Source organism: Manacus candei, unplaced genomic scaffold, assembly GCF_025592945.1.
Source record: "Manacus candei isolate 608988 ecotype Guabito, Panama unplaced genomic scaffold, ASM2559294v1 h1tg000065l, whole genome shotgun sequence".
Classification (NCBI taxonomy): Eukaryota; Metazoa; Chordata; class Aves; order Passeriformes; family Pipridae; genus Manacus; species Manacus candei.
In genome coordinates this window covers 11709875-11733458 of record NW_026138113.1, presented here as the reverse complement: position 1 = coordinate 11733458, position 23584 = coordinate 11709875, and the positions used below count along the sequence as shown (strand labels likewise).

The 23584-nt window shown below is 42.8% G+C and overlaps 1 protein-coding gene across 2 annotated transcripts in view; it reads right to left on the bottom strand.

Moving 5' to 3' along the window:
- The window catches only part of CHST8 (carbohydrate sulfotransferase 8), a 174508-nt gene that overhangs the window by 128779 nt on the left and 22145 nt on the right, over positions 1-23584 (bottom strand). For both annotated transcript variants that reach the window (XM_051805992.1, XM_051805991.1), the window contains exon 2: positions 2391-2614. In XM_051805992.1, the coding sequence (XP_051661952.1) occupies positions 2391-2499 (109 nt within the window). In that variant the 5' untranslated portion in view covers positions 2500-2614. The remainder of the gene's footprint in view (positions 1-2390; positions 2615-23584) is intronic.

Here is a 23584-nt window from a genome sequence, read left to right as displayed (position 1 = left end):
CCAAAGTATTTTTTAGTCTTGTTTCATAAGTTGTACTATCTCAAATTAAAGGTGACTGAACGTACTAACAATGAAAAATGTCCTTTTGGACAATGCAAAGTTCTCCTACGCTGCTTTTCAGTGGGAAATAAATGTTAGGGACCTGTCTCCAGCCCTGCTGATGAGATTCCAGGGTCTGGCAAATGTGTTTTACTACACAGGAAATACAACAGCAAAGGCTAATCCAGTAAAGCTTTTCCATGCAGAATCTGTTGTCCTAAGTAGCTTAATGACACATGCATTTGTTCAATTCTATTGAGAGAGCAATCAGGCAAGCAAATTATAGCAATATCCCATCTCCATTAGAACCAGGCCCCTTTAAGGAGAAACACTCTGAACAGAGGAAGTGAAGGATCCTTCTCAGCATGCCAAAAATGTCATCTGTGATTGACAGCTTTTCACAGGAGACTGTCTAGAAATTAAATATGCCTAGGTCTCTTTATAATGAAATGAAGGGATATTTTTTCCTGTGTCCTTTAAGCCACCTAATGTGTTTAGTGATAACTGGTATCATTTTCAAAAGCAGGGGATGTGAGTAGTCTCTGAGTCCGCTGGGAGTTGAAAGCACTTAACGCACATGAAAATCAGCCAAACAGAAATCAGAGTAATTGTATTGAGCACCTTTTACTCAAGGGTACAGCCTGGTTCCTATTAACATAAATAGTAATTGAATGTGAGACTCGAGGAATTGATTCCACACCTTTGGCAGGAACAGCGTCGCCGGGAGGTTTTAGGTGTCCACAGCAATCGAGTGCGTTGCAGAGTGAGTTCCCCTGTCGGGGGTAGGAGCTCTGTTCGAGCTTGCTTTTATTTAAATGTGCTTGGGTGCCCCCTTCTCCAGTTATATGCCCTCAAAAATCACTTCACAGTGTACTCCAATCAGCAATTGGCATTCAAGAGGTTTGTGGCAGAGAACAGAGGTACCGCAGGTCAAGATGAGGGACCAATAATGAAAGAAATGGAACAGAAATTGCACTGGTTTTGAAACAACACTAGAAAATCCTTCTCTTTCAGGAGAAAAGAATTAACTTTTCCATGTAAAGTTACACATTCTTAGATGCATTAGAGTACTGCCTGCATTGGCTGCCCATACAGCTTTCCCCTAACCCCAAACTACTGGCCAGTTTCGGTCGAATATGGCCAGTACTCCTGGTTTTAGTCTGTAAGCTCTTTTGCATCTAAGCATACAAAAATAAATTGCAAAAGCACTGAAGGGACTAGTTAATCCTCTGCTTTGCACAACACTGAAGATTCATTATTTCTATAGTTTCAGCTGAGTGGCTGCTTTCAAAATTGGTGTGCAGTTGGACTAAATAATAAACATATTAAAGTACAGATTGTTTAGTGACATGGAAATAAGCACTTAATAAACCTGGACACAGAAATTAATGTAATTATTTAAGAGTTCTCTGTGTTATGGTTCAGCTCCTTCAAAAATGTTAGTAATACTTTTAAATATACACAGTTGTGTTGATCATCTGATGAAGGTGTCAAATGAATGGACCTTTTATAAAGCACTCGTTAATTCAAAGGACAATTTCAGTGCATGTAAGAGCAAGCACAGGAACTGACCCCCAACACACAGTGGCATTATTCTGAACTAGAGTGACTGCACTGGCATTTGTCAAGGCTCTAAACCAGCCTTCACTACAGCCTTAGTCAGAAAAAAAGGGGACTGTAAGTAAATCAAGAGATCTTGTGCCCTTTCATACTTCTTGTGTGCCCCTCCTTTGAAAGAAAACTACTATTTCAGCCCACAGTTTTCTGTTTCTCCCATTGCTGTGGTCTCTGTGGCTTTGCACAGTTTCAAGTGAGTCATGCAGGAAAATGGCACATGAATGATAGTTATGGTGTTTAATTGAAGTTAAGCAAATTGAATAAATACATCCCAAAGCATTTTATGTTTCTCATGTGACTCATTTGTGCATCTCTTATTTTGCATCTCATGACACATTGAATACCATATGCAGGCAAAGGTCGATCCAGAGGGGTGCATTTACAGGAACAGAACTTTTGGTGAAATCTCTCACTTTCATATTTATTGTGGTATAGTTGGTAGCAGAAGTTGGTCTCAAGTTTAGCAGAAACTTAACTCCATCCAGCTGGACCCTCTGCACCTTGGCAAAGATCCCTGTATAATCAATCAGTTAATTGGTTCTTGGAACAGTTTTTCCAGCAATTTTTTTTTTTTTTTTAAGAAATTGATAATTACTTTCAAGATAGCCTTCATTAAGAATTACATACCTTTTTTGAGGCAATCTCTGTGAAATATGTAAAACATGCTAAGGGTAAAAGTACAAAATACTGAACACGAAAGGGCAGGTGATTCAAATAGAAATAGGAATCCTAACCTGGTGTCTGTTGATGAACTATTTCTTCTGGATCCTGCAGGTGAATGAAGACAACGAGTCCAACTGCTCCAAACAGCAAGATGAAGGAGAACATACAGGTCAGCCTCATAATTACTGTTCTCAGATCAATCCAGTTCTGAGGCAGGAAAAGAAGTACATTCGATCTCCAGGGCACTCTTCACTCATAGTCTCGTCCTCTCATCTGGAAGTCTGGTGTAATACAGCTGCAAGAAATAAAAAAACCAAACCCCTTAAACTTAACATATAGAGCACTTATTTTTTCAGTGCAGATTAGTAGATTTAAGTTCTTGTTTAGAGCAAATAACTAATTTCTTTAGTATTTCTTTTGTACAATTAATTGCAGTCAGCCAGTCTGTTTCTGCCTCATCAGTTTGTCTTTTATTATATGTCCCTGCTTTTAACATGTTGAAAAGACAACGTAGTATATAGTTAAAAAGCACATTTTGGGAAAAATGATCATGCCATGGCTGCAAAATTTGTAGAGAAAGCCCTCTTAGTAGACTGCTTCCTCCAAATGAAGCATGTGTCACTTTTTATTTTTATTTTTCACCAATTAAACAATATGAAAACCATAAAGTGCGATAATGTGCAAGAAATGATCCCAAAAGCTGCACCTTGCACGCCAAACATGGAGAGAGGGATGAACAACTGGCAGCTGCCTGTTTCACCTGTGATAAAAAATAAAACCAGCTGCATCCAAACGGTGCACCGCAGGTCACCCATTGGAAAAGCTCAGCAGCCCTACGGATTTCCAAGGGAAATCCTGGTCACAGGGCTTGTACCTCCTTTTACCGGCTGGCAGGAAACATGAGGAAAGAGCGTGGGCACAGGAGGGCTGCCTGTGCAGGAGCCACGGGCACGGCTGCCTCTTCTCCCCCGGCAGTGCCCGGCGAGTCCCCGGGCTCGGTTCTGCAGATCCTCCCTGCTGGCTCCGGCTGTGCTGTCAGGAGCAGTCCCAGAGGAACAGCAGCAGCCCTGCTCCCAGATGGGCACCCCGTGTGTCTTTCTAAACCCCTCGCTGAGCACAGCCCTGAGGCTTTAAGCCCATGAATAGTCCTGCTGGAACCCAGTCTGTTCTGGTACGATACTAAGTAGTGAAAGAATGAGAACCAAAGATGACAATTGCTACCGGTGCCACATGGCTTTATTAATTAAAATAAATGCTTTTGCCACACAGCTATGCCAATCCTGTGGTTTTTTTTAGTAACACAGTGAAAGGTGCATCAGAGCACAGGCAGTGGAACTGGGTCCCAAAATGTAACAGGATTTTTTGCCAGCAAATTCTTGACCACAGGGGCTCAGCTGCAGCTCAGCAGCAGGTGGCGGGGGGCGATCACTTTGCTTTCCTCGTATTTCTTATTGCAAATGGGACCTGATCTAAAGGAAAGTTTTTGAAGGTGGTCTTTGTTTACAAAGGGTGTTTTAAGTATGGTAAGACTGTGTAACATTGGTTTGCAGGGAGGATGGGTTGTGGAGAGGTGATGATTCAAAGCAGTTATGTCAGGAAAAGTCTTAAAGATTTGTCCTAAACGGGCCTGGACTATTTGGTTTTGGGGCAACTTGTTTGCTTTTCATGGCTTGCATTGCAGGTTTTTAATCTTCTGCAGCGTACTGGCATTCTAAATTTCTAAAATGCACCAAAGATCGCTGTGACTCTGACTGATAAGGTTATTAAGGTTATTTAATGGCAACTACATTTATTCAGTGTGTAAAGCAGCCAGAGCTCCAGGCCAGGAACACCAGTGGATGCTTGTATCTCAAATGAATGCAGAGCATTCTCTCTATACATAGGCAAAGTCAGCTTTATTTTCTATTAAAATTATGGCAGATACTAACTCTATTTTTACTATTTTTTCACCTTAAACCTTTCTTGCACCTTTGAAAGTAAAACTAAAAGAAAATGTCACTAAGTTTTTCAGCACTAGCAAAGCCAAATTGTTCTAAGTCCTTGTGCAGGTCCATCTGTGCCTGTTGTGTGCATGTGTATGTAGTATGGATAGACATGTGGAACATGTATTTATTACATATAGTTATTTTTAAATGTCAAGTGAACTCTAAAGCCCTAGGGGAGTCAGAGTAGCCTTCAAAGCACCTGTGTTACCATTCCAAACACTGGTGTTATAAGGAAACAATCAGGGAACAGGACTCCCCCCTTCTCTGGTTCACTACTGTGTTTGGCTACATAGGCAGTGATTTGGATAAATGGGTACTTTGAACAGAATCCAACTGCAGCAAGGCTGGTACAAGACCAAAATCACACTATCATTTCGTAAATCTGTCCAGTTAGAGCTTTCTAAAAATTGCATTTGACTTCCCAACATAAAGGTTTTCCTTTTGGTCATCTATTCATGGTCTCTGCATGCCCCTGGGCAGGAGGATGCTCTGACCACAGTTTCACAGGACAGGCATGAGGGAGGTGTCTTGCCCAAGTTTACAGAAAGGCTGTGATGCCCCAGACAGCTGAAGGCTGTCCCAGCCCTGGGCAGGCATTGGCAGCTCTGCCCTTCTCTGCTGGGAATGTCCTGGCAGCTCCTGGGACAGAGAGTGGGTGAGAAACACATAATCCTCATTTGAGAGAGAGTAGCTGAAAAACATCCACTCCCAAACAACAAGGGGTTTATATTTGCTTAATGCTGAGTTTTCAGGTTATTTTTTAAGGAATTATACCCTTGAGCAAATATGGGTTTCTAAAACAATTATTATTATTAGCTTAAAATGTGAAACCATTTTCCCTGGATTTGATTTGTTGAAATGTTTTTGTTTGAAGTAGAGGCAGCATCAAGAAAGAATATCCCTAGCCAGTTTTTAATTAGTGCCAGAAATGCTACAGTAGCAGTTTTTAACAGTTAGAGTGTTTACATTATTCCACATCCTATAGGACAACTGTGTCCAGGAACTCACAGCCTTTTATGTTAGACATTACAGCCTCTTCAGGTCACCTCAAGATACAACAGTAATGAAAGCTAGATGAAAGCATATATTTGAAGGAAGAAAAGGCCACACATTGTTGCCTTTAGACATTGCATGCCTCTGCAAGCAGTGAACGCAGAAGGAGCCTGAGAAGGAAAAAGAAAGAGAACCTCTTCCCTCTCAACCAAATTACTACCTCTCAACAGAACTCAAACATCAGAGATCTTTAAATTATGGGTCTAAGCTTTCCCCTTCCCTATTCTCCTGTAATTATTTTTCAATCAGTTGACTTTAATTAACATGTCCTTGGAGAGCAAAGTGGGTGAATGGCAGTGGCTGGTTTGAGATGCTGAGCATGTGCTTGCCGAGCCCTCCCAGGCTGGTCCTTGAGTTACAGGAGCAGAGGAACTCTGAAAGCAGTTAGCACTGACTGATAAATGTGAACAAAGTATCCTCATTAAGGAAACATCTGAAAATATCATTTACACTCAAATCACATCATTTTAAATGTGGATGAGAGAAAAATCCCAACAAAAAAACTCAAGTGCAGCTTGAGCTAACAGTTTCTTCAGGCAATACTTCCTCGGGCATGTGAGGGAGAGAGATGCTTTATGTGGGAGCCTTGGATTGATCCATGCAGAGTCCTGGCATCTGGGAGGCAGAATTTGGATGAATCCATACCCTTCAACTTGCACTTTGCATTTGAGGTCGCATACTTTGACTGTGCTCCTCACAATGGGCAATAACATATTTTTATAATACTTAGCATTACTGAGAGTGCAAGCAGATAAGGCTGCAAGCAGCTTCCAATCTAAAATCCATTTTCAGCTGCCCTGAACCTATTAAACAGATGGAGAGCAGTTCATTAGAACATGCAATAATGAATTGAAACTTCTAACTTTTAAATTATTCTTCCTTTATACATTTCTATGGTGGATAAAACTCCTAGGTATCAATATCTGTTTTCCTAAGCTTTCCCATTACCGTGGTATGCGAATGTTCTGCACTTGAAAGCAGCAGAAGTATGAGTATGCATGGATAGTAATTAGCACTCAGATAGCACTTTCCAGTTCAAAGACATTCATTAATCACCACAGTACTCCTATGAATTGTGAGCTGAGGAAGTATCAGCATCAAGTAGGAGAATAGGCGTTGCATCATTAAAGCAAGACTTTTAAGGAAACAGTTTTAGGTAAAAAAAAACCCAAATATTTGTGGCAAATACTTGCATATTATAACAAAATTTTCAGGCAAACATTATAACAAATCTTTTCTTTACAAACACAAAAGCAGAACCAGTGCCTCCCTGCTCCTAACCAGTATTGAAAGACCCTGCAAAGATTTATTTAGATCTTCTGAGAAGAGTGGCTCTGAAAGTAGTGCTGTGTAGGTTCTGCTTTTTGGCAATCACCTCCTGTAAGCCTAATGACCAAACACTTTCACTGTGAGCAACCTGATGTTATGATACAGGATCAGTCCAAGAAAGACAACGGGACAGTTTTCTACCAACACCTCTGTTGTTTCATTCCTAATCAGGTGGGTCAGCCAGGCTGCACTTGGGGTGCACATGGCTGTTTGTTCACTCATGAGTTTTGTGGACATGACATGACATGACATTCTCTCCCTTGTCTGCTGCCAACAAGTCTGTGTGAAGAACGGCATTGGTAAGATAAAATCTAAGGGCATGGTGTAATTCTTGGGTAGAAAGGCAGGAGCTTGCCTCTGGTCCATCTAGAACTGGATCTTTCCCTAACAGTAGCTACACTGACGCATCAAAGGAAAGTAAAAGAAAACCCCGCAGAGCAAAGTAGCAGGGTAAGTTGCCCCAGGAAAAGGTCTGTTGATCTCTAGCTGAGGTCAGCTTTTTATGAGGGTAGCACATCTGAGACTGGCTGTCTTAGGAAAGCACAATGTCAAGATATGCAGCTTTCACAGCACTGCCAACAATTGCTTAACAAGAACTTGGTCCTCTGCAGAGAGCAAGAGGGACTGGATGTGGCATCAGTGTCGTGGTCTGGGAACCACGGTGGGGTTGGATCAAGGGTTGGACTTGATGATCTCGGAGGTCCCTTCCAACCCAGGTGGTTCTATGATTCTATGACAGGCGGCCCAAGGCAGCTACAGCCCCTCCTTTCTCTGCTGGCTGCTCACAGGGACCCACCCTGCTGAACCCAAGCTGCCTGGCCCTCTGTGCAGGTGGTGCTGGGATGCTTTCTGCTGGAGAGCTGGTGACCAGCTCAGTTAAATTATCCTGAAGATGAAAGGCACTGTGCCTAGATGAGAGCAAAAGAGGCTTTTTTCTGTGGAACCAGGGGAAGGGAAGGACCAAGGTGGGCCAGAGACCCTGTAAAGCTCCTGCTCACTGCAGGGCACCTTTATACTCTCCTTCCCTGAGGCTTCACTGCAAGGTGCCAGTGCAGCTCCCAGTGAACGAAGAAACACAGACTAATGCCAGCCCCACCGTTATGAATTATTGCCATACACATCAGCAAGTCAACAGAACACCCAAATTCTTTGCAAACATCTCCTGATTGCTAAATTGGACAATTACAAATCACCTATGAATGAATGTAAATGCCGAGTTCACACGTACATGGTAAACCAACCTAATTTCTCATGCTGTGTGAGCTTCAGTTGCTATTCCTGCAGCTGATAGCAGGATGGTGGTTCAGAGCCAAGCCAGAGCCTGCTGTGTATCCAAAGGGAGCAGCAGGATGTAGGTGCCTTTTGAAAGCAGGGATTCCTGTGTTTGCACTTTGTGTGCTGGTGGATAAGCAGGCACTGAGCAGCAGAGATTAGCTCGGGCACTCCCACTGCTCTGGTTGTGCCATTCATGAGAGGCAAACTGGGAAGTCTCCCTGGTGCTGTGGGACTCTGGGGAGGCACCAGTGTCCAGGTTCTCCATGCAGAGAAACGTGGCACTGCACGGGCACGGCCTCAGCAGTGCCCTCTGTCCTTGCTGACCTGTCCCTAGCAAAGGGCACGCCTCGGCTGCTCGGACTGCCAGTCAGAGAGAGATGCTCATTACTCTGGAAATGTTTTTATAAGTCAAGATTTGCCTGACAGCAGTAAAAACTCCATCTGAAATTTCAGCACTCCTGTAGCTGGTCTGGGGTAGTTTTTCACTGGGAGCTGTTGGCAACTGGGAGTTTTTTCTTCAGCTGGCTTTTGTTTTGTGCATTCTGAAAGGGCACCATAATGGAGCACTTACTTTATGTGTTATTAAGATAATTTTACTCAGATTGTCTACTATAGTCAGAAACTGTGATAGTCATACCAGGCAATTAGCTGAATTTAAAAAAGGGAATAATATTCTTACAAGAATATAGGAAAAAGAATATTATTGTTGAAGTGATCATTAGCTGCTTCGACGAGGTGTGTGAACTCTGCAGCTGAGCCAAGCATGTGTTTCCTTGCTTCAAAGCACTTACAGACACAGGGCACTGAGTTTTCCCATCACTCAAGTGTCCACTCTCTGCTTTACCCCTGACTTCTAGACCATGCTTGTCATAACATTTACAGAAGAAAAAAGGATTTGTAAACATTATTCACATTCACCAGTAAAACTTTTTATAGCAGTTTTACAAAAGCAAGCACTGGTACTAGAGGTGGAGATATTAGAAGTCGTATTATTCTGTTGCTGTCACGATTTCTCTTTGGAAATAGGAAATGCAAATGAATCCCAAGTATTATGCCCCAAATCCTTTAGCTTCTTTAGCATAGAAAGAAGTAGAAAACTATTAATCCCGTGGTTGCTTCCATTCATCGGATGTTCATGGGGTGCTGGATTTTCTGTCACTGTATTCTTGCTCAATGGAAAAAATCTTTGATTTTCCTTGAGATTTGGAAAGGAAAGATTTGTTTCCAGATGATATTTAAAATAAAAACATTTTGTCTGGCTCATATCAACTTCATATATAATCATGTGCTTCTCTGTGTAATAACAGAAAAGAAATATTGTGAAGAAGGGTGAAATATGAAATTTAAAGTCGAATCTGCTAAAAATGTCCTGCCCCTGAAATGTCCCCAAAATTCTTTCCTGAAAAGATCTGGATTCACATTTTCCTTTTATATGTGGAAAGGAATTAAACCTGCTTCAATGAAATCACCAGTGGAGTTAAAGGTTCCTGACGCCGAAATCCTTGGAAATCAGAAGTGAACTAGTTGAATGGAGAGGGGTGGCTCAGCCTGACACCATTTGGAGTCCGAAGGACGCTGGGGAACCCTCACCCCAGGACTCCAGTGGGCATCTCCCGAGCTGCCCATCAGCGCTGCCAGATGCACAGACCAACTGGGCAGTTTGAACTGAGGAAGGGCAAGCACCCCTGCCCTGTGTCGCTTTGTGCAGCTCTGCTTTGTGCTGTTTCCCGAAGAGGCAGAGGCAGGAACTGGCAGTCAGGTGCGTGGGACCTGCTGACCTGCCCGATGAGCTGACACCTCTTCCTCCTGCAGCCTAATTAGCCTCTGCTGCATCCCAGCCATCCTGAGCTGACCACCTCTGTGATGTGCCAGGAAATTAGGCAGAACTTATTGCCTATTAAGGGCTCCATTCTCCAGTCACTGGTGTCATTACATGTCTCAGCTTTCAGCAACTCCTCCGATTATGCAAAATGGGGATTTCTTGACACGAAGAGAATCTTGAAAATTACAGGATCCTCTTTTGCTCACATATACATTAAGCCATATACTGAAAAGAGTGGGGAAAGGTGGGGGTTAGAGGCTTCCTCTTATTCTAGTGGAAACTTGTTTTGTCAGGTATTAGTGAGTCCAGTTCTACTCCCTCACACACACCAGTTTTGTCCTTTGGACCCACACACGGCTACGAAGTATGGTAAACCCATATAATGTGCCAGAGACTGAATTCTGGCATAACTGCAGCTGTGACGTTGTTTTTTGTGGCTGAAGTCAGAATGAGAGTGTATGACCCCTTTTCCCCATTCCAAAACCCCTGGCAAAGCTGCTAAAGCTTCTCTCATTCCCATCACATGTTGCCAGGGGAAGCAGGCACTTCAGGTTTCCACTTTCATCTACAATTTAAGACCAAAAGGGACAGCACTCGGTAAACAACCAAAATAATCCTTTCAAAGTCAAGAAGATTTCTTTCCTATCTTTCTGGGTGTGAATTGTAGCAGGAGTCATGTGTTACTAATCTCCTCAGTACTGCAGCAGGGCCTCAGCAAGTCAACACACACACCTCTCCAAGATCCTCCAGGGGTTATAATCCTGTTCCTAAACTGAACCATAATCTCTAAAGCAGTTTGCATTTGAAATGAAAAAAAGTTTTTTTACTTTGTTTCAGATTGACATCTCACAGGAACTGCACAGTGACAGTGTGAACAGCGCCAATAATGGACTTGTCCAGCTTTTCTCCACACCAGAGGGGAAGGCACACAATTTGCATGGCAGATCCCACACGTTGGCAGCCCAGCCTTCCCAGGCACTGCCTGGCAGCAGGATTTATAGGCATGTTGTCCCACGTACAATATTACATATAAACAACTGTGTGGAAAGCAATGAACTGTCTTGTATATAAATACAGCACAAGGTTCCTACTTATTCAGAAGCCCACTTGGTTCTTCTTAAGGCCTGATTTGAAATGCTTCCCTCCCCCTCCACTTGCCTCAATCTCTCTTCTATTTAAAGTAACTCTCACATTTTCAAAGGGTGTTTTAGATGACTGCACCATCATATAACAGTGGTTATACTCTTCTTCAGTTGTCCTGCTTCATTTGTCTCTTCCATAGGTTTCCTGGGTATTCCAAATGAAAATGCCTTCTTTCAGAAGATACAATGCACCTGGAGTAAGCTGGATTTCCAGAGCAATTACCCCAAACATCTTTCCTCCTTTATGTCAGTATGAAGCATATGTAAATTAGATTTTTTCCGTCATAATTTAATTTTTCTGTGCAGCTTTTAGATGTGTTGTGATAAGGACAAAAAGATGACAAAACTGAAAAATTTTATGAACTGCTTATATATATATATTTAGAGAGAGAGAGATATTCCTATATATATGTGTGTGTGCGTTTGTAAAAACTTGATCAATATGTTCCTATCGATTGGGCAAAAGTTTTATTCCCATGCCAAACCTCTTGATATCCTGAGATTTTGAATAGTTTTTATAACATTAATTTTAGGTGGCTCTATGTATATGTATGTGGGGGGCCCTCTCCTTCCATATTGTGGCTTAACTGTGCCATATGTAATACAGTTTGTGTAATACAGCATGGAGGTTTGTGATTCCTCAGTGGTATTTCCTTTTCCTAAAAGTGTCTGAAGTGGAGATTCTGTGTCTCGGAGCCATAAGCAAGCAAGAAAACCAGGAAAACTGTGAAATGGCCCCGGTAACCTTGGAATTAAAAACCTTTGTCAGAAGTAAGGGTGGTTTTAATTGTGGCAGTTTGAGCCACATTAGAAATCCAAAATCCAATTTTCAGGCTTTCCTCCACCCCTTCCCACAATTTATCCCATCACCAGAGAGAAACTTTCAGGCCAAAGGCTTCTGTAGGGGAAGGGGGAAGTCTATACATTTGTTTACACAAATAAATACTATACAAACTAAAGGCAACTATATATATATATTACATTTCTATCAGTCAGTCCTTTCAAGCCCCTCCTTTAACTTTAGTCCAGGAGCAGCTTTTCAAGGCTGATATGTAACAGAGTCTTTGCCGTGGGAGTGTTCTGGGCTCCTGAACGCTCCCCCCTCACCACGTTCTAGTTGTTTGTTGCAGTCTCTCCTCCTCATGAAGTCCAAGAAGATAGCTTTGAGTCCTTGCTCTTCTGCTGCTGTGTGATTTCTCTCTCTCATACCTCGGTTCGTAGGCTGCTGCAGTGTAGTTCAGCTTATCAAGCATCTGTGTCCTGGAATGTTGGTTTTTCCTCGGGTTTTTGGTCATCCTGCATTTTAGTTCACGGCAGGGACATCCTCTCTCTCTCTGGGGGTCTGTCTCCAACTCTTGCCTGGGATTTTCTCCCCAGCAATCAAGCCTCCTCCAGCCCATCCACTTGGCTCTGCTGCAGTGCTGACCCTCACATCCACTCTCACTAAAGAGCGAGAGGGAAAACCAGCCCTGCTCTGCAGCCTGGCTGCAAAGGTGGGGGGAAGAAGAAGAGGGCCTGGCCACAGGGCCTGCCTCTCTCTCTCCCACTTACCAGTTGTTTGTGAGTCTCATCCCTCACAAACATGCACTCATTCAATGGTGTCTCCAACTCTGGCCTAGGCAGAGTTAGGGGGTCACAGGGCTCCCCTTTTCCTCCCAGAGGGGGAGAGAGGGAGCCCAGCCACCCCCTGGCCTCCTACACCTACACACAGCAGACACCAACAGCAAAACAACCAAGACTGCACTGCCAGCAGCTTCTGGTGCTGTGATATATGATTTTGAGCAGAAGTGAACACCATGGACGGTGACTGGCTCTCCAGGGAACACTACCCTGGCACCCGATCACCCCTGAGCCCCTCGAACTCTCAAGGGGGGCCAATTTCAAACTGTGACACTGCACTTGGGGAAACAAAACACAGCAAAATTTCTGCAAAAGCAGAAAGAAAACCAACTCCTGGCTCACACTGTGTGGGTTCATGGTGATGCTACTACAAGAAGAAGAAAACAGCATTCATTGAAATGGCACAATTTGCTGTGGCAGTGGAGAGGGCTCCTTTATGGGTTCTAGCAACTTTTGCAATGGTGTGCATTTGACTGTTCTCACCTAACACTGCCTCTTAATCCTTCTAGCTGTGATGACTAATTTGTTTCTTATTGAAATTTGCTTTCTCCCCAATGAAAGATCACCATCTGTTTAGTCAAGGTGCTTTTTCTCTTAAACTATGTCAGAGCTAATTATTTCCTCTTGTTCTTCACTTGGACAGTTAAAACACATCAGCCAATTGAAAGGACACATTCTGTAAGTATATCTACTTGGGAAACTATTTACTTGGGATATAGTGGAAAGCAAACCAAAACAAAATTTTATTTTGAAGTGCAATTTCTAAACAATAGAGTTTTTATTTTTAGTTCAGTTATCATGTTCCTGCAGCACATAAAGGGAAGCTGCACTGAGCTTGGTCAGCTGGCTGGGTGCAGAGCTGTGACATGCCACCTCTGCATGGGCTGGCAGGCCTGGAGCAGGGACTGAGCCCCTCCTGCTCACATGCCTTGTGGGACCAAAGGGCAGATCTGCTGCAAACTGAGAGATCTCCCAGGTGTGTGTTAGGGAAGAGAAATATCTGGAGGCTTTGCCATCCCTTAAGGAGGAGTGAAATGGTTTTGTGTGATGGTGAGTGAGGGCAGGTGCATGTGGAGGCTGGTGGAGCTGCGGAGGGGCAGAGCTGTGACCAGGTCAGGAGCCTCCTGGGAAGCAAAATGAGCATTTGGGGTAGAGAGTGCTTGCTGAAAGGGAATGGTTATTGGTGTTATACAGGAGCACTGCTTACACAGGGTGGTGAGCATTTGCCCTGCCCTTGCACTCCTTGGTTTCCAACAGTTTTGCATTTTGGCAAGGTCAGCTTTGGGGAAGGGGTGCAATACCACCCAGAGCTTCAGCACAGTCTGCTTGGAGTGGCAGGAGGGCAGAGCTGCCCACAGAGCCACGGAGGGACAGGCACAGGCTGTGTTCAGAAATGTGGTCGTCCCGTTAGGAGGTGGTTGCAGTAACTGTACACGGGGTATGAAAAGAGGTGCAAGGTTGTCTGGCAAAGTACCACAGGTCCCGTTCACACAGGGGAGCAGCCCCCAGTGTGATGGTCACTGTACAAGGAACTTGGACTCCTACATGTGATGTACTTCTAGTCCTTCCTTTTCTGTAAGCTAATCTGCACCAGAATTTCAGACACTCCAAAATTCAGAGCAGTCAGAGGGAACATGTGGATTTCAGAGCAACTACTCAGCCTTTTAAACAGAATGCAATTTTCAATATTGAGCTGTAATGAGAATCCCGAATAGGCATGAAATCTCTTTAAAATCAGTTCTGTAATGCTGGTGCAGTGGGAGAATATTGCTATTTGTTTTGCTGTTATTCAATTATTTTTAAGCACCTTTTGTGTGATTTGCAGTAAGAACAGATAAGGCAAGTAGCTGGTAGGCACACTTGTGTGCTGCAAATATCGGAGATCATTAAATGTCACTGGGAAACTTCCTGTTGTTCCATTGATACTCTGTAGGAATGGATATACTCCACTGACTCGATGCATTTGACATCAGACTCGGTTTGTAACTCCATCCTTTCTCAGCTCCTGCATTCAGTGAGGGGAAGGTAGACATGGCCTAAAAACTTCAGTCCTTTCCTCCTTCTTTTTGCTGTAATGTGGACAGGCAGAATGGTGCCTGCTCCAGGAAATGGAACAACTGTAAAAGTATTTGTGACACAGAGGAATCCTCCAGGGGAGGAAAAAGGGCATTGTGGTATTCCTCTCCCCAGCACCACTGCTCTGGTTGTACTGCTGAGCCACCTACCAGCATGCTGCTGAACTGGGCCCAGATATTGAAGTAGCAAACATAATACAAATCAGGGATCTTTCCATATTTGGTGTGAGCAGCCCTGTGGCACGCAGGGTTATTTGAATACAGGGGATGGCTCTCAGGGTGGGCATTGTCATCCCCTCCCTGTGCCTGCACCATCTCTCCTGAGGGTTCACACTGATCGAGTTCTGGCCGAGGGCTCGGACATCACTGCAAACACAAACACCTGCATTTGGTACTGAAAGTGAGGCATTCACATCCAGAAGAACCTGGAAGGAACTAGACTGGAACTTAGAAGGAACCAGATTGAAATCTGGTTGGAAGGAGATGATCTTTAAGGTCCCTTCCAACCCAAACCATTCGATGATTCTATGGTTCTATGACTGAAGCACAAAGAAATTATTGTTAGTTTTTCATAATCCCTCACATTTAATGGTTCTATAAAAGGTGCAATAGAATGAAGATACGGTGTCGTGTGCCTACTCCCTCTGTGTGCTTTCCACTGGGAGCTGTCCCACATAAATATTTTTATTAAGCTACCCAAATTTAAAATCAAGACCCTAAAAATAAAATAGTTCCTGACCTTGTAGTTCATTTATAATTAAAACCTGTTCCAGTGTTGTTCATATAAATAATAGATACCTGTTTTCACAGATCAATGCCTTCTCTTGCTTTATAAGAAATATTTTGAAGTAAAATTACTGTGCCTTTAATTTTAAGAGGAAAATTCGATGTGTTAGCAACTATGGGTTGATCTCTGTACATTTTTCAATTGTAAATTGCACTTCAAAAATGCAAACAATTATTAATATTGATTTGGACTAAAACAATATTGAATTTCAATATATTTTGGGCTCTTTTATGAATTACCCTGCACAGCCAGTGTGATTATGATGGAAGAGTATTTGCACGCTCAATTTCTTTTCAGCAAGAAACCTTGAAGAGTGCTAGTTGTGCTCAGGCTGATAATGATAAACCCATGCATACAAGGAAAATCAGACTACCTTAAAAATATCAACTGAAGCATAGTAAATTAATATTTCATCCTATACATGCAGTTCTTATATCATGCTAGCTGAACTTTCGTTATTAACAAATAGTGAGAATTCAGTTGGAATGCAGCTCACTGCCTGAGCTCTGTTTTGGTTGTGCATTGCATGCAATTATAAAATGATGTCAATCCATCACTGCAATTTCCTGCGACTAAGCAAAGAGATGAATATATTCATGTCCTAGAATGCTGTAAGACACCAATATATTTAAGGGCCATTAAACCCGTGTTTCTACGCTGTGGCTGGAATAAACATTTCACAGCTCTGTTGGTAGAGGGTTTTGAGCTTTTCTTCTGATCTCAACTGTAATTTCAAGGCCTGTTTGTTACCTGCTTACTCAGGCAGCCCAGCATCTCCCCCAAGGCCTCACCTTCCCCATGGGATGTGGCAGTGGCCATGGCCAGCAAGGTCACTCCACAGTGACCTCATCACACACACGGGAGGGGCAGCAGGAGAGTCTGTGATACGTGGGCAGAATTGTCTGGAAAACAGAACCCCCTTCTCCCCAGGGAAAAGAGGTGTATTGAATCAGGATGAAATGTCAAAGTGACATTTTTGTAGAAATGGATTTGCAGAAAAATCTAATTTCTTGGGCTCTGAAGTGGCGTTTCCATTGTGTGTGGCTGCTAACCACTGTGAGGGAGCTGTGCAGCAAGGTTGGGAAGGGCTCTCTAGGCATGTGGAGGGCTCTCATCCTTCCCACTCCATCCTCCTCCTCTGCCTTTGACCCATGGCATTGCAGGAGGACAGAGAGCTGGGGACTGTTAACCTCCAGCAGCCTGCCTGGGAAGCAGCTGTTAAACTCCCATTTTGCTGTAAGTGGATCTGAAGAGTGTGTAGCAGACAGCAGCTGGGCCAGCCTTTGTTTTCATTCTCCCGGGGAAAAATGTATTTTTCCAAACTTTCTTTCTCCACAAGAAAACTTTGGTTCTGAGAAAAGGGCATTTTCTTACTGAAAAACCTTCTGCTGGAGAATTCCCCAACCAGCTCTTTTTCAGGAACTTACTCCCACAGACTGAAAATAACCCAAACTTGGTAACTTCCCAGTCATGTTACAAAAGCTAATGTTTTGCTATAGTCCCTGGAGACGATGGTGTTGTGCTACTCAGATTAGGAAAAGGGTAGTAGCCAGCCAGCAAGCATCTGCAGGACTGGTTTAAACACTGCTGGCTCTTAAATCAATCATAGGTAATGAACGATTAATAATATTAAGGCACTTAACCTTGAATAGTGTTGTAATTACTTTGATTATGAAATAAAATCCAGAAAGCATTTATGACATTTACTATTTTTAAACCTCATTATTTTGGAGAGCTCCATTCAAGACTTTTGAATACTTGATATCAGTAAAACAGAAAAATTAAATGATGCATGATTTTTCCTTTACCTGACCCAGGTGCTCTCTTTAGTGTGATTTCTCTCTCCTATGGGTTGAGCAGTAGGTAGGTGACAGCAAGTGCCCTTGTGTTGCTTCATTTCATAGGTAACCTTGTTTCACCATTTTTATGCTCAGATGTCCATAAAAGTGTAGCCACCCCTCTGTTATTTCACATTGTAAAGTGTTGTGGTTTTGATTAGAGCAAGTCAATTTTCTTTGCCAAAATGGCTTTTTAACAAAACGATACCTTTCTGAAAATGCATTCCTTGGTCATAATTTTGTGATGTAAGTGGTGCTTTCCTTGACAAAGTTAAGTTCTGTGGCCTGTATTGCCAAAACCAATATTGAAAATGTTACTATAATTTTATAACACGTAGACCCTGCATGGTAAATATATTGATGCAAAACACTCTTAAGGACTCCAGAATTACATTGATACAAAACACTCTTAAGGACTCCAGAATTACATTGATACAAAACACTCTTAAGGACTCCAGCCTCCAGGAAAAAACTTGGAGCTGTTTGCTGCAGTAAATGCACACCATAACACTTCTCAGCAGAGGGAAGTCTGGTTTTTAAGAAGGAAGAGTACCCTTCCTGTTAATATGGAGATCCTGCCCAGTCACTCCATGGTTTTTAGCTGGATTAAGTTAAGGCACACAACAGATTTTGTGCTTTCTGACCTCAACAAGTGCGGCCGATGGAGCCAATTCTGGGCTGCCTGGCAGCAACTCACAGGAGCTGGTTTAAAGAGGAGCTCTCAGGTGGTGGGCTCTGTTCACACAAGAGGGATGTGCTACTGATAACCACACAGCCTGGATTTACTGGGGTGTATTTCTCAGGGAATTCCTTTCACCCTCCTGGTTTTGCTCAAGTTCACTGAAAGCAACTTGCTCCTTAGCAATTTTCTTTTCAGAGCAATGCCTCTACTCATCCTGGCAAGATGGAAATATCCAGAGCCTGAAATGTACCTTTTAGTAATCATTATGTGTTCTGCTGCCTCATCAGATGGCAGTTCATGGTCGTGTGACTCCAACAGAGGAAAAACAGCATAGGATTTGAGGAAAATACAATTTAAGTCAAATCAGACATTATTTCTACCCCCCTAATTATCAGTGTGTGGGCTGACTACTGACACTGAGCTGTGACTAGCACCAAAACTTCGCTGTGCTGCTCTGGGTGTCACATCTTGCTGTAAAAGCTTAATTTAACGAAGTGCAGAAGCCAGTAGAGGTTCCAGACAGCAATGTTGCAGCTCTGCAGCCCCCTTCAGGGCTAACAGTGACTGGAGCTTGTGTACGTGCTCCACAGGCAAAATGACAGCTTTGTCCAAATACTGCCTTGCTGGGGCTGGACCAGTGTCAGATCCCCAAAATACTCAGGTGTGACAGAGGCATTAAGTGCACCATTTTAGATTTCATTCTGGACTTCCATGGTTTCCACTCCGTTACTTTTCTTCCAAATTGCTAATATATTTTATTGGTGGCTTTTACAGGTGAATTTTGCACCCTTTTTCAGTAGCATCATGACTGCATTATTACTAAATGTTACGTTGCAAGACAGGGAGGACCTGAGATCTCTTCAAACCATTAGCTCTGATTTAAAAACACTTCCAGCACACACCGTGCGAAGAAAACACTTTAAAGCTTCTTTGCCCCATAACTAAGCTGTCACTACAGAATCATAATTGTGTATAAAATACTTGAGATCAGTAAAACAGATTGAATTCAAAGCACCAAGGCTAACACAAGTAAACTGCGCATCTTATGGCTAATGGTTGTGGTGTAATTGTGTTTCAGAGACCTACTGAAACATTAAAAAAGCTATTTTGGCTTGAACCATTAGTGGTACCTTCTTTGCCACCTCCATTTATCTTTTATCTGTCTTGCCTCACCTTGTTTTCCTATCCCGTATATTGAGCAACTGTTCAGGTGTTTAATGTCAAAGCCATTAAAAGGATAACCCAGGGGACTTGGGAGACAATGCAAACAGCAACCGTAGGCAGTGAGCACCAGCTGTGTGGTGGAGGAATTCTCAAGCTCAGTGTGTACATGGGTTACTTCTAAACTGTTCTGGAAAAAATATCTTAAAAAAGCAGCCTTACTGTCATGGACTTATTTATCTGTAGGGATGCAGGCACTCTTAGGCAAAAAACTAGGAGGAAAATAAACAACCCCCCAAACAAGACCTATCTGATGTGTTGGAATGGTTGAACCCTGTCAGCAGCATTACCTGACCCTCCCTCCTGCAGCTCTTCCCAATTTATCTGCAGGAAAAGCTGAAGCTGGGCAAACAGATCCCTTACTGTTAAATGTGGCTTGCATTATACATTGGCATGACTGCTTACCACTGAGTAACCCAGGTTTTCTCTTCCTTTCACCCTGAAAACAACCACAGAACTCAAAACCACCTTAGCAGAGAAAAGGAATACACAAGATTGCAAATGAGCTGCTGAAGCACGAGGCAGCACAGAGTGCAAGGAGAGCATCACCCTCTCTGAACTGGCTCCTTGTTGCTTGGCTGAGATGCCTGGGAGTAACAGGAGACTGAGTCTCGCAGAACGAGAGGGGAAAAGAACCAGCAACTGTTTTCCTCCTACCTCGTGCTCCTGCCTGTGGATTTGCTGCCCTTCAAAATGTTATGACTAATGCATAAAGCGTTGCTCCTCTCCAGACACTCAACTTTTCGCTAGCTCAAGACTGGGAAAAAAAAAAAGCCATGAATCTGTCTTTTGCTGCAGGTCTCCAGGCGTGTAACCTTTCCTGGATATGCCGTGCTGGCATTCGCTGTCTCGTCTGTGCCGTGTTTATCAGCCTTGCTCGCTTGCTGTGAGTATTGCAGGCTCTGAGAACCTTCTGTTTACTCTTTGCCATCCTCCCTCATAACTACAAAATTAAATGGGAAGAGGATCTCTTGGAGAAACGGCCCAAAAGGGCCTAGGCAATATTTTTCATGGAATTTCTCTCCTTGGACCTTTAGATATCATTGGTGTATCTTGAAAGACACCTCTGGGGTTTGAAGCTAATGTTCCATCATCATTACTGAGAAACTTATCCTCATGCTTCCTTTCATTAATGTCTAATACAAGACTGAGAAGAAGTGCTGTATATGCACACTCTTTTTAACTTGATGATGCCACATGCAAATACTTAAACAAGGCACAGAAGTAATGGTTAAAAATATTGCAAAGCTTCCTCATTAAACTAAGCAATTATCTGCAAAGAAGAGAGACATCTGAACCCCTCTCCCTCCACATCCGTGATAAAATCTCCACATCTTGCAGATGTTTAATTTTTGCCCAGGAGGAGAAAAATCAAATTTAATTACCATCAAGGGTGAAGAAAACATGGTGGGTGCAAGGATGGTGACATTCAGTTTGTATCTGTCAGTGAGGTGGCTGTGACTTTGCATGTGATCTGTTTGGATATTGTATGCAAGGTCACAGATCCATGTGCAAAATCAGGGGAAACATTGATTGAGTTCCAGCTATATCATGTGGTACTGTGCAAAAAAGAATGATTCCTGAATCTCTAGGGCCATGATTTGCTGTTTGGTGGTGGTTCAACTCAAGCAGTTAATACTTCAAGCCATCTTGTCCTGCCTGCTGCACTACACTGGCATCATGTCTTTGAGCTGGGTAGTGAACAGAGAAAACTGATTTAGCTAAGAAGCAGTCCACCAAAACAGAATGGCATCAAGAGAAAGTCAGATTCATGGAGACAAATACATTTTCAATGCACTAAATTGGAATAAATCCCTCCATGTTCTGTTCTTGTAGTACAGTTTATCAATTTAGTCACCTGCACTTTCCCTGTCACTGTAATAGGTGAGATTTTCACAATCTATAGTTGTGAAAACATCGTTGTTGCTCACATTTTACAAATGCAAAGGTGAGGCAGGGAAACCTGAAGAACTTGCCTAGAGAAGTGGGAAACCTGTGGACAAGAAGAGGCTGAGTCTGGACCTTCCACAGTTCAGGTTTATTTTCCAGCTACTGAATCCTCCTCCTTTGACTCAGGTACTGGAGAATAATGAAAAAAGAGTAGAATATTTATTTTGTTTTTTTTTTTTTTTTAATAAGAAGAAATTGAATATGCAAATTTGAAAATGGGAATAGATTTTTTTGAACTTACAAGCAGAAGGTGTGTAAATCTGCCAAGAACTTCAGTCAAGCAACTGTTTTGTGCTAACTGGGATGTAGGTTAGAGCTTCCAGCAAATACACAGATAATTAACTGAAACTCCTTTTGTTCTAGCCGACAACATAAAAGCAATGAGAGAAAGGAAAAAAATCACTGGGGATTTCTGTGGTGTCTTGCAAGGTTTCCAGTGCAATATACACAGAATTACACTGACGAGCTTTTCTAGTGCTAATGAAGGGGTGTCAGACTGACAATGCCAAAATCTGATGTATTTGCTCAAAAGGAACAGTATGAGAAGGAGTAGCTCAAATTCCCTTTTCCAGAAAGTAGTGAATGGTTGTGAAGGGAAGGCCACAGCCACTGAGTCCCTCTTTCCCTTCCAGCAGAGTTGCCTGCTGCACTGTGACCATGAGCTGAGCAAGTGAGCAGGTTCTTAGGGCTTGCCAAGGCCGTGCCACAGAAAAGCAGTTTGTCTGCAGGGAAGGGAATCTAAGCTGGATGAGTGCAATGTATAGGATTATATTATCATTACACACTATGTGCAATATAGGACATATAATAATTATATATTATATGCAATATGTAGCAAGAATATCACTGACATCCCTCTGGAGTGTTCCTGCAGGTGTAAATGTGCACAGAGGGTCTCTGGTCAGTGAGGACTATGAGGTGAAGGGAGTTACCAGCTTGCAAACTCCTGAAACAGTTGGTAATGGATTACTAAAACTCAGTATTAATCTACTGCAACAGTGAAACTTGTGGTCAGCAAGATGTGAATGAATGAGGAATCTCCCAGAAAGCAAGAAATACCTTAACCCAGCTTCTCCCATGATCACCTTGCATCATATTATGTTACTAGTAAAGTTATTACTGTCCTTATTGTAATGGCAAAGCCAAAACATTTACCTAACAAGAAGTTTTATAACACAAGAGGCAATGACCAGTCTGTGAGGTGCTCAGCAACTCCTTTGGGTGAGATCCTGAGAGGTGTTTTGTGAGGAGCAAGGTTAGCACTGCAGGATAAACATGGTCCTGAAGGTTCTGGAGAGGGTTGGGAGGTAGATGTAAGGTGTGTTTAACAGGCTGCAGGCAGCAGCAAAAATCACAAACCCACCACTGGCAAAGGAACGTGCTGAGTTTTCTTCCCCCAGCCTTGTTTGCCAAATAAGTTGTCTGTAAACTCTGCCATCATTAAAATTCTCCACAGTGGTAACAGCACTTTCCCCAGAAAATTTTGTTGAAGCTTGCAAATGGAATTATCTGCTATGACTGCTCTTTTGAGCAGTGTAAATCTTCAACAAGAGTTCTAAATAAACCTGTGATATACACTGCATGGAACACCTATTTTTATAAATATCTCTGCAGAGGAATGCTAGAGATAGGAAGAATAAATTACAAGCAAGAAAATGGCATTTTAAAATGTGATCTAACCCTGTTTGCTCCTTAGCACTGCTCTGCATTAACCTAGCTTCAGACCCTGGAAAGGCAAAAGTCATACTTTTATTTACATGACTCAAAGTTTCTAAATAAGAAACGTTAAAGCAGTGAAGCTTTGCAGGAAAAAAAAAAAACAAACCACGAAGTATGAATACGAAATACTAGTTTAGCCAAAAGATACCAGCCCTGGGAATAATATGCCATTTTAACAGAGATACACAAACACTACCACGTGACTATAGTACAAAGACCAGGCTCCTCGCAGGGGAAATCATATCTCATTTCAGGTGAGGGACACCAAATTACTCTCTGGTGCCCTGTAAGAGCTCAGTACCTCACCATGCACAGGACAGCTACCTTTCTGCTTTAGGTATGACTGCTCCTCAGAGATTTGAAATGACTTCCCTGAATTTGGGTGTAATCCCAGGCATGAAGTACTTCTTAATCTAATCCCAAACTACTATTGCATGTTAATGTCCAGAGCTGAATTTAGTGCCTGGAAAGTGAAGAAAATGTTTAGCAATGGCCCTGTGAGCACCCTCTGTCTTATACTTTACAGCCTGGCCTCACACCAGTGAAGTTTGGGCTGTTTTTAGAAAGGACCAGAAAGCTTTGCCATGCTCCACTGTTATAACCCAGAAGAGTCTGCTTCATCCTTGCAGCATGTACAGGAACAGGGAATTAGTGCTTCTCTCCCTTTTCACCCCAGCCAAGCCCTTTTCATTCTAACACTCATTTTGGTGAGTTTTAGGATGAAAGAATCGAGGCAGCCAAAAGAACCTATAAAGTTGGTGTGGGAT